The sequence below is a fragment of the Oryx dammah genome, unplaced genomic scaffold (assembly GCF_014754425.2).
Source record: "Oryx dammah isolate SB20612 unplaced genomic scaffold, SCBI_Odam_1.1 HiC_scaffold_26, whole genome shotgun sequence".
NCBI classification, from domain to species: Eukaryota; Metazoa; Chordata; class Mammalia; order Artiodactyla; family Bovidae; genus Oryx; species Oryx dammah.
Genome location: NW_024070210.1, coordinates 59,177,011 through 59,195,873, shown reverse-complemented (window position 1 = coordinate 59,195,873; position 18,863 = coordinate 59,177,011). Strand labels below are relative to the sequence as shown.

The 18,863-nt window shown below is 35.8% G+C and overlaps 1 protein-coding gene across 3 annotated transcripts in view; it reads right to left on the bottom strand.

Annotated features, from left to right (window-relative positions):
• Positions 1-18,863, bottom strand: part of MAP4K5 (mitogen-activated protein kinase kinase kinase kinase 5) — a 114,821-nt gene that overhangs the window by 27,581 nt on the left and 68,377 nt on the right. For 2 of the 3 annotated variants that reach the window (XM_040226777.1, XM_040226778.1), the window contains exons 14-20: positions 15,975-16,053; positions 5,359-5,417; positions 4,089-4,156; positions 2,547-2,589; positions 1,723-1,933; positions 771-868; positions 564-605 (exon numbers count right to left, since the gene is read on the bottom strand). In XM_040226777.1, the coding sequence (XP_040082711.1) occupies positions 564-605; positions 771-868; positions 1,723-1,933; positions 2,547-2,589; positions 4,089-4,156; positions 5,359-5,417; positions 15,975-16,053 (600 nt within the window). The remainder of the gene's footprint in view (positions 1-563; positions 606-770; positions 869-1,722; positions 1,934-2,546; positions 2,590-4,088; positions 4,157-5,358; positions 5,418-15,974; positions 16,054-18,863) is intronic. The other variant, XM_040226780.1, reaches the window with a different exon arrangement.

The window sequence follows — 18,863 nt, the reverse complement described above, 5'->3', positions numbered from 1 at the left end:
AATAATGCAAAACAATGACTTTATTGAGTAACATAACAGTTATATTTGCAGTTTACCTTCATAATAGTGATGAGACAAAAAGACTAATATTTAAGCTTAACTTTTACTGTATAAAAAGAGACAATTTAAAAGGCACCCATTCTTATGACTGGCTGAACTACATTACAGAGAGGATCTACTGAAAGGCCAGAGAACAGAAACTTCTGTGTTCCTTTCCACTGTTTATAGTTCAATGTAAAAATGACTTCAGACACTGAAAGATATTTAACCCACATAATGAAGAGGATACAGTACTATTAATATCATCACATTAAAGTGAAATTGGCCTTTGTAGGCTAACTGAAGAACTCAACTCTCCATATTTACAAAAATGGAAATTCACCCAACTCTAACTGACTCAAACAAGGGTACATGATTGGATTCACGGTATATTCAAATGCATTTGACGCCTCAGTACTTTATGAATCCTTCCTTTCAACACCTTAAGATACTCGACAGCAAATAAACAATCTTCAGCTTCTAAAGGAAAATTGACAAATGGTTCAAATAAAAATATTCCTTACCAGTACTTTTGGGGTTGGTGGAAGGCCATTGATTACTGGTTTCTGTGGGAAAAATAATTTGTAATACTGTAAGACCTCTTAAAGCCTTAAAAAAAAACTTTATACATTTAGAAGTCCAGTTATTCCAAGTCTTGAATTAAACAGACTATGCTTCTTATATGATACAGTATTAGTTACAACTAATCACCAAATGCCTGTTATACATACAGGGAAATCCCGCTTGTCCTTTTTTCGTGGTAACTGTGGTGCTTGAGCTGATCCTTCTGTGTTTTCACTAATCAATTTTGAAATACCATCTCCATTTCCTAAAGAGAATCACAGTTAAAAGTTGAATGACTATACAAATAAGTTTTCCTTGAAAAATAATTTCCCTTTCCCCCCAGTACTTGTTTTCCATTTGGGTGATCCTTCATTAGGAAATATTCTCTACTTTCAGATGAGTTAAAGTATTTTTGGTGCCTTTCTTTAGATCCTGCAGCGGTAGCACTGCAACTATAGCAGTGGTCTTAATACATGAAAACAGCAAATGCCTTGCCATACTGTGAGAAAAGTGAAACATGACCTACTAATGCAGATATTCAAGGCCTTCAGAGTTTAACTTCGCTCTACCTTTTTAAGTTCTACTTCCCAGTTTACACCCTTCAAAAGCTCACACTTCTATATACGAGGCTGTACTTCCAACACAAGCTAGATTTTCCTGCTTCAGTGCATTTGTTCATTCTTTCTTGTTCTCTAAGAAAGTCTGTAAGCACTGGTTCCAACTATTAAAGGCTCACCAAGGGCCTACCTCCTCTCTACCCTATCCCTATCTCCCTCAGAGAGCTCTGGTGTTCTGTTACATATAGTTACTTATTGTAGGAGACACTTAAAACAAAATGTCTTGTCTGATTTTATGTGCGCATGGATATAACTTTTGCTATACATCATGAACTTCTGGAGGGCAGGGTCATCCATTCATCTTTCTAGATCCTATAATATTTAGTAAGGGATCAAATTGGGATTGGATTGGATTGAATCTATTTCTAGTCCATCCATATGGAATTTTAAAGAACTTTCACAAAGTTTTAAACAGTAATAAGACTGACTAAAGAAAAAAAAAAAAAAAAAGACAGTCTTTAAAATTTGAACAAAATGGCTTTCTTTTCTTTGATTTATTTACCGAGATCACAGTATCTAGCTGTATGCACTCCAGGGCTGCTGATACTGCTAGCCATACCAATAGAGGAAGTCTCGGCTACAGGACCACAACTGGGGCTACTCTGTCTTCTGAGAACTTGGGGAGCTCTGTTCTCTGAATCAGGACAACGTTTTACAGTTGATGACTTTTCTTCATCTGGGAGGTTGTCTTCAGGGTAACTGTTTATCCTTGGCTAGTTGATAATAAGACATAAAAGTACTTTAATAAATCTGGACATAAAACATTAACACTGTTATTATGTATCAAAGACTTTAGGGAGAGAAAATATGCCTTTTTATCTTTCTCCTATATAGTTCAATTCACTGGGCCAAGTAAGTAAGGTAAGTAAGAGCTTGTCTCAAAACAACTATGAACTTGCCATGTGACTTTTAATAGCCAGCCCCAAACTGACATTTTTATAACCAATAAAATCATATACACAATCCATGAAATATTTAATAACTAGAAACAAGCAAGGAAAATGACTTAATGAAGTGTGATTCTAGTGAAATGTTCAACTGTAGTAATAGATGAGGACTGTAAACGATGAACTCCTCTTCTTTCAACGTGGTCAAGCATTTTCTTAAATGACTAATAATCTATCTTTGCCTTTTTCTAATAGCTATGAAGATACTGTATTTATCATGAAATATTTTAAAATATATTTTTACATCTTCATAATATGCTCTTGAAGAAAACTATATCTAAAATATATTTAAGAGAATTGTGAACAAATTCAATAAAGTTAGTTTTAAAATTTATTATTTAAACAAGGGTTTATTGCTGAAAATCTTTAAGTTGCTTACCTTAGGAGGTAGGGGAGGTGGTATTGCACGTTTTGAGGTTGATCTAACACAAAGAGAAAAATGCAATTTAGTTGGTTTTAAGTGGTCATAACATAAAACAGAGAGAGCATTAAATCTGCATTAAAATCTGCTTCTATTCAAGGAATATAAAAGACAACTAGATGACGGCACAGAGTAACTTTAAAACCTACAGGAAGACCTAAGATCTCATTCTGTCAAACTGTATTATTATGACTATAAAATAGAGCTTTTATAATGTGAACACAGTCTTTTTTACTTTGTGGTTATGCTTTGCTACATTCAGTATGTAATAAAAACTAAATTAAACTCAATTAAAAAAAGATTCAGAATTTCAGAGCTGGAATCCACAGTGAATCATACATTCAAATAGCTCTATCATCAAACCCTTCATTACTCCAAGTAGGGTCCAGAGATCAGCAACATTAGTAACACAGAGAAACTTTTTTTCTGGCCACATCATGCAGCTTACAGGATCTGAGCTCCCCAACCAGGCATTGAACTCAGCAGTAAAAGCGTTGAGGCCTAATCCCTAGACCACTAGGGAATTCCCAAGGAAACTTTTATAAATGTACCCCCAGACCTACTTAATCAGATTCTGCATTTTACCAAAATTTTGGAGGTGATCCTCCAGGCATACCAAAATTTGAGAGTCACTGATCTAGCCCAGTGGTTTCACACGTTTATCCACAGTCATTGCAATCAATTAGGAAGCTTTGAGGATTCTTAGATTCCACTTCCAAAGACTATATTCCATAGCAAGGGTTGGCAAACTTTTTCTATAAAGGGTTAGACAATAAATATTTTAGGCTCTACGAATCATATAGTGGTCACAACCACTGAGCTCTAATGTTGTAAGCATGAAAGCAGCCATGGATAAACTTATGAGCATGGCTGTGTTCCAACTAACCTTCATTTATGGACACTGAAATTTAAATTTCATATAATTTTCATGTGTAACAAAATTACTTTGCCTTTTGATTTTTTTCAACCATTAAAAAATGTAAATATCATTTTAGTTTGTGGGATGCACAAAAAATAGGGTCAGATTTGGCTTACAGGCCATACTTTGCCAATCCCAGACCTGAAATCCTAATGTGGGGGTCCTGGAATCTGTACTTCCACAAGAGCTTTCTAGGCATTGCAATGCACTAACAGGTTTGGAACAACTCACTCAGGTCAGCTCCATCACTTAATCACTGAGGAAAGACAAGTCTAGAATATGAAGAAATCACACTGCAGGATGGAACTGGGGCTTTCTGATGTCTACTATGGTACTTTTTCCCACATCATCATGCAGCTCATCTTTTAGTATACCAACACTACAAGTACTGTATTTTTATTTAGAGAATAAAACCCTAAAACCTTAATGATCAACACATGTTGCCTTTGGGTATTTTTACTGACAAGAGACATAGTACAACTTTTATAAGAATAAAAATTAAAATTTATTAGAATAAATCACTCACCACCAAATGTTGTTCTTATACAACCAAGTAAAATAATGTTAGCAAAACAACTTACTTGCCAGTATTTGCACCATCAACAAAAGGATTCCACCGTAACAGAAAATTCGGGTCTGATGATACTCCCTATGAAGGTAAAACAGAGTTTAAACATGTTACCTTATAATAGGTATTAGTCACTTTATTTGATTCAAAAAAATACTGTTTGTCATGATTATTCATCATCTTGGCTTTCAACTGTGTAGTCTCTAGCTACACTTGCTGTCACTTGACATATTTATGCCAATAACTCATTATTAGTTGACTTAAATGTAAGAAAGATTAGAAACACAGCTTAAAATGTGACAAGCCCTCTTTACCAATATGCTAGTACATTCCAAAGCAAAACAGAAAAATGTTAACTTTGAATTATGTGCATCACTACTCCATTAGCATGGAGAACTAAGTACTATTTTAGTCAATTATCTTCAATTTATTGGTGCCATATTTTTTTCTGACTACCATGAAAACTGATAATTTATTGTCCAGCAATATATACAGTAGGAAGAGCACCACTTCCAAATGCAAGAATGAAGAGATCCACTAACAGAAGATAATTACTCTAAAAACTATACTTTTACTAATGGTTAAAAATAGATGTTAGAATAACACCTAGGCCAACTCTAATAATATCATGCTTTATTTATCGTTTCTTTCCTTTTAGATAAGAAAAAGGGTTAACCAAATAGTAATCTAAAATACAAGCAATGGTTTTTTAAAAAAGGGGCTATATTAACAAATAAATATTAAAAACAGTAAGGCAATGCAAAATTGCACTCTAAACCTAACAGAATCAGTAAGTAAAAAGATTCTGAGAGCTTAAAGCCTGGCATCAAATACCATGTATTTAATAACTTTATGTGAATTCTTCAAGACTTAGAAGTGTCAAAATGAATGGTTAAAATGGTATTTACACACTGTACCCTAGTCAAAATACACCTAACTATAAGCTTTTTCAAACTTTAATTGGTGAAATGTGTGTTAGTCGCTCAGTCATGTCCAATTCTTTGAGACCCCATCATCTGTCCAGGGAATTCTCTAGGCAAGAATACTGGAATGGGTTGCCATTCCCTTCTCCAGGGGATCTTCCTGATCCAGGGATGGAACCCAGGTCTCCTGCACTACAGGCAGATTCTTCACCGTCTGAGCTACCAAGGAATGGGTGAAATACATTATCAAAACTTAATGCTTTGAAGAGTATATTACTTTTTTCTTTGGTCAAAATATACCTAATTATAAGTTTTCTCAAATTTTACTGTGTAAAATACTTTAAAAGTCATAAGTCTTACCATTTCATCCCGTGCTTCTGTTTCTTTTCTCAAAGGAGGTTCAAACTGTAATTTGTCAACTGTAAAATATAACAGATATTCAGAAACTTTTAACTTAAAGGATCAATCTTGAAAATGCAAAGGGAAGCGTGTGTATTGGGGAGGGAGGAAGGGAGAGAAGAGAAGAGGAAAAGACAAAAACTCTTAATTTTTTTTACTAACAGAACACCCCAAAAGAAAGTAACAATTTGGTATTTTCCTAACAATTCTACTTAATTCTTGGTTGGAATCAGGAAATTAAACAGCAATTTTGTGTGTAAAAGATTTTTTAAAAAACTAATTAAATATAGATGAGAAAGCAAACACTTTAAGGATGTTTCTATCCAGGCTATATTGAGACTAATTTAAACTATAAATTTACTGTAGGATGAAACCTCCAAAATTACTTATAATTATCTAAAAATAACAATATTTGTCAAATTAAATATTACTATGGCATTCAGGAATCTAATATTATATTTTGCTAAATGAATGTCTGATCTGGCCTAATCAGACCAATTTTAGAATCACTCTTAATGGAGTAACTTCTTTTACATGAAATATTCTGTAAATCAGAGAAAAGGATGACTTATTACCTACTCATGAAGTACACAGATTTTTAAAATTCTAAAATACAATGTGATTAAAAGACCAAAAAATTAAAATATACACACTTGCATTGTAGAGATACAAGTTTCCTAAATACAATCTTGGTCAACAAAATACACTAAAAAAAAGTCTTTCAAAAAGAATCCAGTTATCTTTATCCCTAAAAACAAGATTTATAAAGCAACACAGAGCACTTACATAATTCATGACACTAAACAAAAACATTAAGTCATAAAATTTTCAAAGAAAGATATTCCATAAAATGTATTCTCTACTTTTCAAAAATAACATAAAATAAAAAGTTGATTATTTATAATGACTTAACATAAAAAAATCTTAATTTAAGAGCCATTACTATAATTCACAAAGAACCACTTCTCTGATTTGAGACAGAGATGAGTTAAAAGTATTTTTCTTTCAGTCACAAGAAATACTGGCATGCAGGTCTAGAAATGAATTATAAAATGCGTAAATATGGAAAGAAAAGAAAGAAAATATCATTTTCCATAACAATTATATAATTAGCTAATTTCAAGACTTAAAACATTACTAGAGAAAGTTCATAAATTCTCATTAAACATATAGCAAAATATCAACTGTATCCATCCATACCAGTAACAGTAATTGAAAATAAAAATGTCAATTTCATTTCTTTTATAACATAAACATTTAAGATGTTTTATCACATGAAAAGTATTCCTTAAAAAAAAAAATCAAATTCCTTATGACAAGTCTAAAATTACTACAACCATAACTTATGGCAAAGAATGCTAGAATCTCCAATATCATTGTTCTGCTTAGAACAGACTCCACAGTTCTAATGAGGTGGGGAGCCTATTGTACAGAGTGAAGTAAGTCAGAAAGAGAGACACCAATACAGTATATAAACAAATATACATGGAATTTAGAAAGACAGTAACAACAATCCTATATGCAAGGCAGCAAAAAAGACACAGATGTAAAACACAGACCTTTGGTCTATGTGGGAGAAGGGGAGGGTGGGATGATTTGAGTGAATAGCATTGAAACATGTATATTACCATATGTGAAATAGATGACCTGCTTTGATGCATGAAGCAGGGCACTCAAAGCCAGTTCTCTGGGACAACTTAGGGGGGAGGAAGGTAGGAAGGGAGGTTCAGGATGGGGAGACACATGTGCACCCATGGGTGATTCATGTTGATGTAAAAAACTACCACAATATTGTAAAGAAATTATCCTCCAATTAAAATAAATAAATTAAAAAAAATAGACTCCAAGTTGTTTTGTTTCACTTTAACAAAAATCCTAGCAGTACCTTTGGCTGTGTGTTTGGCTTATAAAATACAAAGATGGGGAGGACTTCTATGATATATCCTCATTTATCTCCAAAAGATGTTACTATAGGCATAAGTGTTAGTTGTTCATGTCTGACTCTTTGCAACCCCATGAGCTATCACAGCCTGCCAGGCTCCTCAGTCCATGGGATTCCCCAGGCAAGAATACTGGATTGGGTATCCATTCCCTTCTCCAAGGGATCTTCCCAACCCAGGGATTGAACGTAGTCTCCCACATTGCAGGCAGATTCTTTACCCCTATAAAGCCAGGGTGAGTAACGATCTTACTACCATCTATCAAAGATTATAAACCTGTGATGTCTGGTAATCTATTGCTTCAAAATAATTGCTTCATATACCTTGTATGCACACACATATTTGTATTACATGTTAGTAATTAGTAGTTTATAGCAGAAGGGTAAATCTAATTCCTGTTTTACTTATTATACCTATAGTTGAGGGGTTCCCTGGTGGCTCAGACAGTAAAGAATCCTTCTGCAATTCAGGAGACCCGGGTTCAATCCCTAGGTCAGGAAGATCCCCTGGAGAAGGGAATGGCTATCCACTCCAGTATTCTTGCCTGGAGAATTCCATGGAGTGAGGAGCCTGGTGAGTCCGTGGGGTCCCAGAGAGTCGGACACAACTGAGCAACTAACACTTTCACTTTCTAAGAAAACAGAACCCAAAGACAGTTTCACTGGGCACAGGGAAAAGGAGTAGTTTGGGGCTTCTCAGACAGTGGGAATTTGAAGGGCAGAATACCAGAAATGAGAAAACTGAACAAAAGAAGGAACTCTAAAAATATACCAAGAGGTCTCCTTAGAGAAATCTTTGGTTGCATACTAAGTTGCCCACAAGCAAAGCAATACTCTGCAAGGTATGTCAGAAAACCGCTAACACAGTGCTGTGAGCTAAATGCAAGTTTTAAGATCACACAGTAAAAGGAAAGAAATGAATTTCCACCCAGAGGAAAAACTGCTGAATATTGTAGTAAAATCTAAGACAGGCCTTGAAAGGACTGAGATGACCTACCAGCTAATTTACGCTTCAGACACTCTTTAAAATAAAAGAGGTGAAAATCCAGACATTTAATGTTGTATTACAACATCCAAGATATAATAAAAAATGACTACAGAATAAGTAGGAAAAAAAAATAAAAATCATAACCAGTTTAAAAAACAGACTCAGAGGTGACACAGCTGTTGAAATTAGCAAAGATGGACACAATAAGTAAACAGATGGAAATTCTCAGTAGAGAGATAAAAACTATATATATATGTATACATGTATGTATCATCCATCTATCTATCCATCTATTTATCTATTTTTCTATCAATCTATCTACATCAATGAAAGTCTAGATCCAGAAAATACAATATACAAAATAAAATTCACTGATAGGCTTAAATAACAGAATACAACAGGAAAAAGATCAATGAACTTAAAATCTGGGCAACAGAAACTAAACTGAAGTACAGAGAACAAAGACACCTTAGGTATGTTTATAGTGGGCAGGGAGAACAGAGCCTCAGTGACCTGTGAAGCAACATCATGGTCTAACATGTAATTGGAGTCCCAGAAGGAGGAGAGAGAATCTAGGGCAGAAAAACTGAAGAAATAATGGCCCCAAATTTTATACAGCTGATAAAATATACCAACTTACAGATCTAAGAAACTCAGTTAATACCAAATAAATAAAAACAAAAATTCATCTAGGCACATCACAGTTTTCAACTACAAATTGGCACTTGCCATTCCTGAGTGGGGAAGATGCCCTGGAGAAGGAAATGGCAGCCCACTACAGGATTCTTGCCTGGAGAATTTCATGGACAGAAATTCTGGTAGGCTACATACAGTCCATGGAGTTGCAGAGGCAGACACAACTGAGTGACTAACACACACATCTATCTCCACAAGGATTAAATCATGTGCTGCTGCAGCTGCTGACCTGGCACACCCCTGTGCTCGGGGTAGGGGTAGTTGGCTGGCAGGACAAGTCATCAGATAGGTATTTTTAAAAGCTGATTTTCAAAAGCCCAATTCTTCTATCTCCTCATACCTAGAAAAGCGCTAAAATCCTTCATGGTGATGACTGTTTCTTGTAAGTAACAGAAGCTTCATGAGACCAGCAGAAACTTTCTACTTAAGTATGTGCTTGATTGCATGTATGCCCCCTTTACCAAAATCATAAATATACTGTCCTTCCCCCATAACTCTTTTGGAGCAGTTTCTCAGAGTTATTTGAGGTGCTGTCTCCTAGGCTGCAGTCCTCATTTTACCCCAAATAAAACTTAACTCTCATGTTGTGCATTTTTTAAAAAGTCAACAGTTACGGCAACCACAAATGGATTCAAACCCTCAATGTGTAGTTGACACCATCAAATTGCTAAGAAAACAACAAACAAATTCCACAAAAGTTTCATAGTATAGTATCTATTAATCCAACCGATGCAGTTGAATACTTTCTATTTTGTGCCTTAGGAAAAACTCTGAATTGATGTCATGGACTGCGTTGCAACCTGCAGCTTAACAAATACCAATGTTGAGGAACACATGGGTATGCTATTCTTCAGATAATTTTTCAAAACTAGTTTTCCTGACAACAAAGGCTTTTGCTTTGGTGATCGTATATCTATTTCTAGAATGGCTCAAAGGTTGTTTAAGGCTCAACCTTAACAATGGCCAAAAAATGTTGCTTGAGTTTGTGTTTCCTACCTGGGAAAATTCTAACTACTTCTCTAGTAAACACTCACTTGTCTATAACTATTACTAAGGAGGTTTGTGAGACAACAAATCTTCCTCAAAATCTCTATCACCTTTATCATTCTTAGTCTTCATGTAAAATAAGAAGGACAAATGGAATTTTCAAACTTAACTTGGATAAACTTTTAGAAATTCTTAGACCTCCTTAGCCTAAAATGGGTTTTATTTGTTTGGCTTGAATGAAAGTGAGGTCAGTTTCCTCAGGGGCCCATTAACTCTCTCTCAATAAACCCAAAACTGAGTATCTTATACACTGAAGAATACTGCCCCTAACTCCAGTTTCTACAATATCACAGACTAATATAGCTGAGACTTGTACACTACACAGTTTTATATTCAAACATATCCAAGCAGTGTTTCCTCTGAAATAATCTTTTCATGATTTACAACTCAGAAACTGTCTTCTGGGAAACTTCTCTCTAAACTCAATAAATAGAATCTTGCCAGGTAATGTTAATAATTAATACAATGGTAAAACAGAGCAATGATCCTTGTATTAATTTGTCTTAATTACAGAGACATGGGCCAATTTAAATCAACACAAGATGGTCTCAGTAGGAAATCTCAAACTGCAGATGATAATCGTCAGAAGTAGATGACTGCAAGAAGGCAATTTCTACACAAATCTGTTGAATCAAGCTGATGACAATATGAAAAGAATCATTTGTTCAAGTCCAGTGGAACAAGATGACAGAAGACTCTGATTTTCATACTTTAATGTGCATACTATAGCTCTTTAGCTACAGTTTCTTCTTCCTCCTTGCCAGTTGAAGGTTCTGGATTGTGGACAGACTACTTGTTACCTCTGTAGAGTCTTTATTCTTAATCCTGCTCTTTGTAGCCTTAGCCCTTGTTATGAGTCCAAATACCTGGCTAAAATTTACTTGTGAGTCATCTAAAATCATACACTTAAACCAATAGTTGGGCAGTCATTTTCTTTATTGATACCTCTCAAATTCCCTTTGGTGCCAATTTTTTGTAATTAGTTGGTTTCCTAGGTAACTGTGAAACCAAGCAGGACCCTACAGGGATCCTGGGCACAGAAGCCTTTCTCTCTCCCATCTCCTTTAACTCAGCATCCCCCACCTTCCCAGAGTTCCAAAGGGCAGATTCAACCTGGGAAGGGAAGGGATGTAAAGGTGGGGGAGGGGGATAGCCAGGAAACAACAGTGCAGCTCTTGGGGCAGGGTCCTGATTCCAGCTCAAGGGACACACATAACAAAGTCTTTAAGGTCTTTTAAGAAGTCAGCACTCTTCATAGCAGAGAAACACCACAGAAGGGTATATTAACAGAACTGGATTAGTTCATCAAGAAAATAAAGTTCTGTTCACTTCAGTCACTCAGTCATGTCTGACTCTTTGCAAGCCCATGGACTGCAGCACGCCAGGCCTCCCTGTCCATCACCAACTCCTGGAGTTTACTCAAACTCATGTCCATTGAGTTGGTGATGCCATCCAACCATCTCATCCTCTGTTGTCCCCTTCTCCTCCTGCCTTCAATCTTTCCCAGCGTCAGGGTCTTTTCAAATGAGTCAGCTCTTCGCATCAGGTGGCCAAAGTATTGGTGTATCAGCTTCAACATCAGTCCTTCCAATGAACACGCAGGACTAATTTCCTTTAGGATAGACTGGTTGGACCTTCTTGCAGTCCAAGGGACTCTCAAGAGTCTTCTCCAACAACACAGTTCAAAAGCATCAATTCTTCGGTGCTCAGCTTTCTTTGTAGTCCAATTCTCACATCCATACATGACCACTGGAAAAACCATAACCTTGACTAGACGGACCTTTGCTGGCAAAGTAATGTCTCTGCTTTTTAATATGCTGTCTAGGGTGGTCATAACTTTTCTTCCAAGGAGTAAGCATCTTTTTATTTCATGGCTGCAGTCACCATCTGCAGCGACTTTGGAGCCCCCCCCCCCCCAAAATAAAGTCTGCTACTGTTTCTACTGTTTCCCCATCTATTTGCCATGAAGTGATGGCACCCAATGCCATGATCTTTGTAATCAAGAAGATTACTTGAGGCTAAATTAGAGGAGTGGAGGCCCTGCACACACCCTAATCTTATCAGCAACCTCACCCACCCTTGAACCACTGTGCTATAAAACTCCTCCCAGGTTGAGACACAAGTTGGGGCAGGAGCTCTGTCCCGCTATGGCTGGCAAAGCAATAAAGCTATTCTTTTCTATCGCACCCCAAATACTGTCTCTGAGATTTGATTTGGCACCTGTGCACAGAGGCTGAGCCTTCACTATCAACTGGACTCAACCAAAAAGTGGCTTTTCAGATTAAAAAAAATTTTTTTAAACAGAAAATTCAGGTCATACACCCATATCTGGATCAGAATGAGACAGTAATCTGCCTGACCATTCATCAGACTGGTCAAACAGACACATTCATCAAACAGACACATTCATCAAACAGACACAAATCCAAATGCAAAGTAGAGAAGAAACAATGTTTCTCCCAAGGATATGCTACATAAGTAAAGCATCACATGATGATCCCCTCTCTGAACTACCCATACTTTCCTATTGAGAAATACCAGTCTCTAAAATCAAAGACAGTCAGAAACTTTGTTTTATTAAATCATATTTATTAAAATGAACCATTCCACTCTCACCTGGAAGATTTAGGTCACTGATAGAGAGAAGTAGCTTTAATTTCCAACGTAGATACAGACCATCAACTAAAGGAGTTTCTGAATACAACATTTCAAGTTTACAAAGAAACAGGCTTCCGAATCTATTTTTACAGTATAGATCTTTTCACATACATCCCTACTTTGCTTTAAGTTTTCACTTAATTTTTACTTAATTTCCACTTTTCCCCCAAACTCTCTAATTCTTCTTTTCCTATTTAATAAGATGTTCCATGGTTCCTCTGGTGTGTGTTCTCCCTCACTGCAAGGAGTCAATAAATATGACTTTATTGGACTACACTCTGGTGGTCTTAGATTAGGCCAAGATCAGAAAACTGAGCACTGAAGAACTGATGCTTTTGAACTGTGGTATTGGAGAAGACTCTTGAGAGTCCTTTGGACTGCAAGGAGATCAAACCAGTCCATCCTAAAGGAAATCAGTCCTGAATATTCATTAGAAGGACTGATGCTGAAGCTGAAACTCCAATACTTTGGCCACTTGATGAGAAGCACTGACTCAATGGAAAAGACCCTGATGCTGGGAAAGATTGAAGACAAGAGGAAAAGGGGACGACAGAGGATGAGATGGTTGGATGGCATCACCGACTCGACGGACATTAGTTTGAGCAATCTCCAGGAGCTGGTGATGACAGGGAAGCCTGGCGTGCTGCAGTCCATGGGGTCACAAAGAGTTGAGCGACTGAACTGAACTGATAACCATTATTTATGTCCACTAAAAACACACAGTAAGGATGATTACAGTAATCATAATAGCCCAAAACTAGAAACAAATAAAATGCCAGCCAAGTGAAGAATGAATAAATTATGCTATAATCATACAATGGAATACTACATTACAGTGAAAACGATAAACTATTACTGGCACACATGACATGACTGACTTTCACAGACATAATACTGAGCAAAAGACATCAGGCAAAAGAGGTGTGTATTAGTTGATCCTATATATCTGAAGATCAAGACCACATAAAAACCAATCTATAGTGATGAGATAGGAATAGTGATTAGCCAGGGCAGTGGGAAGGCAGGGTGATACAGGGAGACAGGAGGGTGTTGATTGTGAAGGAGCATGAAGAATCCTTCAGAGATTCTGATAATGTTGATCTGGGTAGTGGTTTCATGAGTGTATACAAATTTAAAAATTCACTGTGCAGTACACTTGAGCATTTTACTGTATGTAAGTTACTAGCTTAATTTAAAAAACTGAAACAAAAAACTAACAACAGAACTAACAAGGTATGTATAAAACCTATTAAACAAAAACAAAACTATGAAACACTTCTGATGGACACAAAAGAAGACTTGGGAGAATTTAAAGATCGACCAATAAAATGACTTTCAACTCTACCATCTTCTATTTGGTACCTGCAGCACACAGGGCAAATTCCATGAAGGAATCAGTACTCTGGAACTTATAAAAGAACTAAGCTTTGAGCTCTCTGAGGAAGCTTATTTTGATTAAGATGACAGAATATCATAAAGATGTCAATTCTCCCAAAGTTAGTGTACAAACTTATGAGATCTCAGTAAAAACGCTGAGAGGTGTTTTTTTTTTTTTTTCAACTCAGTAGGCTGATTCTTATGTTTTATGTGAGGAAAATATAATGGCCAGATATAATAAAAAGGAATTGCAACAATGTGTGTGTGTGTGTGTGTGTGTGTGTGCGCGCGCGCGCGCGTGTGTGGAGGGGCTGAGAGAAAATAGGAGGATTATTTCTAATACATTTTAACAGGTATTATAAAGACCTAATAATCAGAAGTATGTGATTGGCACAGGACTAAGTATATTAATGCAAGAGAATAGAATTTCCAGAAAAAGCCCTGGTGGCAACCTAGTATATAATAAAGATGGCATATCAAATCTATTAGTGAAAACCTAAGTTTTTAATAAACAGTATCAAGGCAAATGAGTAGATATTTAGAATGAAACTGAAGTTGAATTCATATTTCATACCTCTAGCAAATAATACCTTATATCAAAGATTTAAGTATTTATATTATAAAAAATGAAACACAAAAAAACAAACAACAGGAAAATCCTTTTATAACCTTAAAATCAGGAAGGCGTTACTAAATAACGACACCGAAAACAAAAGCTATACAAGGAAAGATACATTTATACTACATTAATTGAATACTATACAGTGGCATAAAATAAAGAAAATAGCTTTATAATAGCTTTATTTTAAAATATAAAAATAAACAGCTGCTTTTCTGTTTGGTATTTGAAACCCAGAGAGTTTGCTGGGGATAGTATAAGATAGCATAAAAAAGTATCAGCAATCTGGGACTAACAAAGACAGAAAATCTTGAATTATGAGTTTAACTATGAAAATGCATGAGTGAAATAACAGATATGGGAAGGACATTCTAACTCTCCATTGACCTAGATTTCCAAAGCTGCATACAGAAAGCTAGAAATGTTTGGTTTCAAGAAAATAAAATACACATCTGCAATCATTCTTATTATCTTCCTCCACTATGGTTTATATTTTTTATTTAGAGCTTATTTTAATGTAAAATACTTTTAAATCTTTTTGAAACAATTATGCACTTAAGTCAGTATACTCATCCTAAAAATTCTTTGTAAATCTGTTCTTCCAAATTAACGTGGCTAAAATGACAAATGTTGTTAATATAACATTTTTATGTCAATGATTAATTTATTGAATAAAAATCAATTTCTCCTTTTAAATATGCATTTTAGAAAATATCCACCTTGGTGCTAATCTGACTTAAAAAACTGAAACCAACCCAAATATCCAACAATAGGGACTACAACACATCGACTCAATAGAGGAGGATAAAACCATTAAATATAACAGTTACAAAGCCTAGGCTAATATATGGGAAATATTTCTAACTATATTAAGCAAAATTTCATGCATAGTATAAACTCAGCCATGTAAAACTACATGTGAAAAACTTTGAAGGAAATTCAGCAAAATATTATCTGTGGGCTGGTGCTGAGTGATGTGATTATTAGCAATGTTAATTTTCTACTTTCTTCTTTTTGCAAATTTTCTGCAGTGAACATGTATTACATTTATAATTAGAAAGTAAAAACTATTTAATTGAAAACCAAGGGAATTTCATTACAACCAGAAAAGCAACCTTTATTTCAGAGGTATCCTGTTTATGTGTGTATATAGCCACAGATGGCCTGAGATTTTATTATTATAAAAAATCCCACAAGAACACCCAGCTCAACCCTCCAAAACCACCAATTGAAAATGTATACCAAACACATACAATTGATTTCTGAAGCTGTCCGTTCAGCTCTGGCATTCCTGTTTGTAGATCTAATGGTATGACGAATGACTGCATGGGGCTGTGAATATAAACATAATATATACACTTAAAAGAATTTCTGTGACAAAGTTAGAAGGTCAAACTTTCTCTTTTTAATTAAATTCTTATTTATTGATAGACATGACTACCTACTAATAAAGTAATTGAAGGATAAATTTTAAAAAAAATGAATATGAGATACTTAAAAGTTAATTCATTTATTCCACACACATTTATACTGTATACCCTAACCCTAGGGTATATATATATGTGTGTGTGTGTGTGTGTGTGTGTGTGTATATATATATATATATATATACTGAAGAGATGCAAGGAAAATCAGATGCAAATCTTATCCTCAAAGAAGCTTATAGTCTAGGAAGATAACATACACAAATACTTAAAACACTAGAAAAGAATAAGTGGCATTCATTAAAATCACTATTAATGCCCAGGGGAAGGAGAGATGACTGCCATTGGAAGGGGTAAAGAAATTCTTCATGACAGAGTTGTAATCTAATGTGAGGCCTTCAAGGACAAGTAGGCATTGAATGTGCAGCAAGGTGGAAAAAGCATTTCAGACAGAACAAACAATATGAACAAAGTGATGCAAGAAAAAAAAAGGAAATTGTGGCAAGTTTAGGGGAATTGAAGCTGGTTATTATTTGAATGTGGTGAACATTAAGTGAAGAGATGACAAGCTGGAAAGACATTTGAGGGAGGATAAGCCAGATCATGAAGGGTTCTGAATGTCAGGCTAGAGCTCTCAATTTTATTTTCTTGGCAAAAGAATTTTTTGGAGATTTACAGAAAGGGAATGCTATCACAAGAGTCAGCTTTAAGAGTAACCTGATTAAGTATATAAAAGGGTATGGACAGGAGAAATACTGTATGGAGAGAGACTGATTTGTAGTAAACCAAGTGAGAAAGCTTATTATTCCACCCTTTTGAATAAGCTCCTGATATTTTGAAACAATGCGTTCAGTTCAACCCCTATCTGTTAAATTTCTGATGACTCACTCTCATTCACTAATGATTCAGACAATGGTCATATGTCTTTTTCTCTACTTTAAGACCCACTATCATACCAAAGGACTCAAAAGCCCATTGCGCTGGATTAGAGTTTACTGACCTTCTCTCTCAAGACATTCTACCACACTTCAATGGACTCTATACTATTAAGATCATATCCTGGAATCTGTCATCAGGTCTGATATATGAATTCACATCATACTCCAAACTTCTCATCCTTTGAGCTTACTCTCTCATTACTCCAATAATTTTTAAATGTTCACACCAAATCTCAAGTCCTTCAATCAATCCATTACTTTCTCATTCTCCTTATGCATTTCTTCTATCTTCACTTTTCTTCCTATCCACTTTAGATGTAGTGGTCCATAATTTCAAGTGATCTCTTGCATATATCCTAAATTTGATTCTCACTCCCTGCCATCCTTTTCTACACTGGCATACCAAAATGACAAGCCTGGAGGGACTTAACTGGTTTATATCTGGGGTAGCAATGACTGCTGGAGGAAAAATCACACATTGAAAATTCATCTTTTCTGAGGCTTCAGTGTTGCCCCAAAACATATCTCTAGTCATTTAACCCATCCATTCTCCTCAATGGGCTTCCCTGGTGCCTCAGCTGGTAAAGAATCCACCTGCAATGTGGGAGACCAGGGTTCAATCCCTGGGTTGGGAAGATCCCCTGGAGAAGAGAAATTAGTATTTCTTAAGTTTTATTTATAACTGGATATTTGTACATTTTAATCCCCTTCACCTATTTTGTCCACATTCTGAAGCCTCCCTTCTGGCAAACATTTGTTTCTTCTCTGTATCTGAGTCCGTTTTCATTTTGTTTTGCTTCTTAGATCCACATATAAGTGAGATCATGTGGTATCCGCCTTTCTCTGACTTATTTCATTAGCATAATAGCTTCTAGAGCCATCTATGGTGTCAAAAATGGGAAGATTTTATTTTTAATGGGTGAGTAATATTCCGGGGCTTCCCTGGTAGCTCAGTGGTAAAGAATCCACCTGCAAATGCAGAAGATGTGGATTTGATCTCTGGGTTGGCAAGATCCCCTGGAGAAGCAAAGTGAAAGTTTCTCTGTTGTGTCCAACTCTTTACAGATTCTACACAGTCCATGGAATTCTCCAGGCCGGAATACTGAAGTGGGTAGCCATTTCCCTCTCCAGGGGCTCTTCCCAACCCAAGGATCAAACCCAGGTCTCCCATAATGCATATGGATTCCTTACCGTCTGAGCCACCAGGGAAACTCTGGAGAAGGAAATGACAACCCAATCTAGTATTCTTGCACAGGAAATCCTTTAGACAGAAGAGCCTGATGGGATACAGTCCATGGGGTTGCAAAAGAATTGGATACAACTTAGTGACTAAACAGCAACAACAAAGTAATATTCCACTGAATATATATATATCCTTTTTATCCATTAGTCCATCAGTAGACACTGAGGTTGCTTCCATATGCTGGCCCTTTCTCTTTGTTTCTTCTGGGATCCCTAGAATGTGAATGTTAGTATACTTGATATTGATTCAAAGGTCTCTTAAACCACCCTCATTAAAAAAAAAAAAACCCTCTCTTCTCTTTTTCCTCTTCAGCTTAGGTGATTTCTACTATTCAGTCTTCTAGTTTACTGACCTGTTCCATATAACCAAATCTGCTATTATTTCTTTCTAGTGTAGTTTTTAGGTTATTGTATTCTTCAGCTCTATTTGGTTCCCCCTTATATTTTCTAATTCTTTGTTAACATTCTTACTATGTTCTTCCATCTCTCTCTTGCATTCATTGAGTATCTTTATGACTATTACCTGAAACTCTTTAAC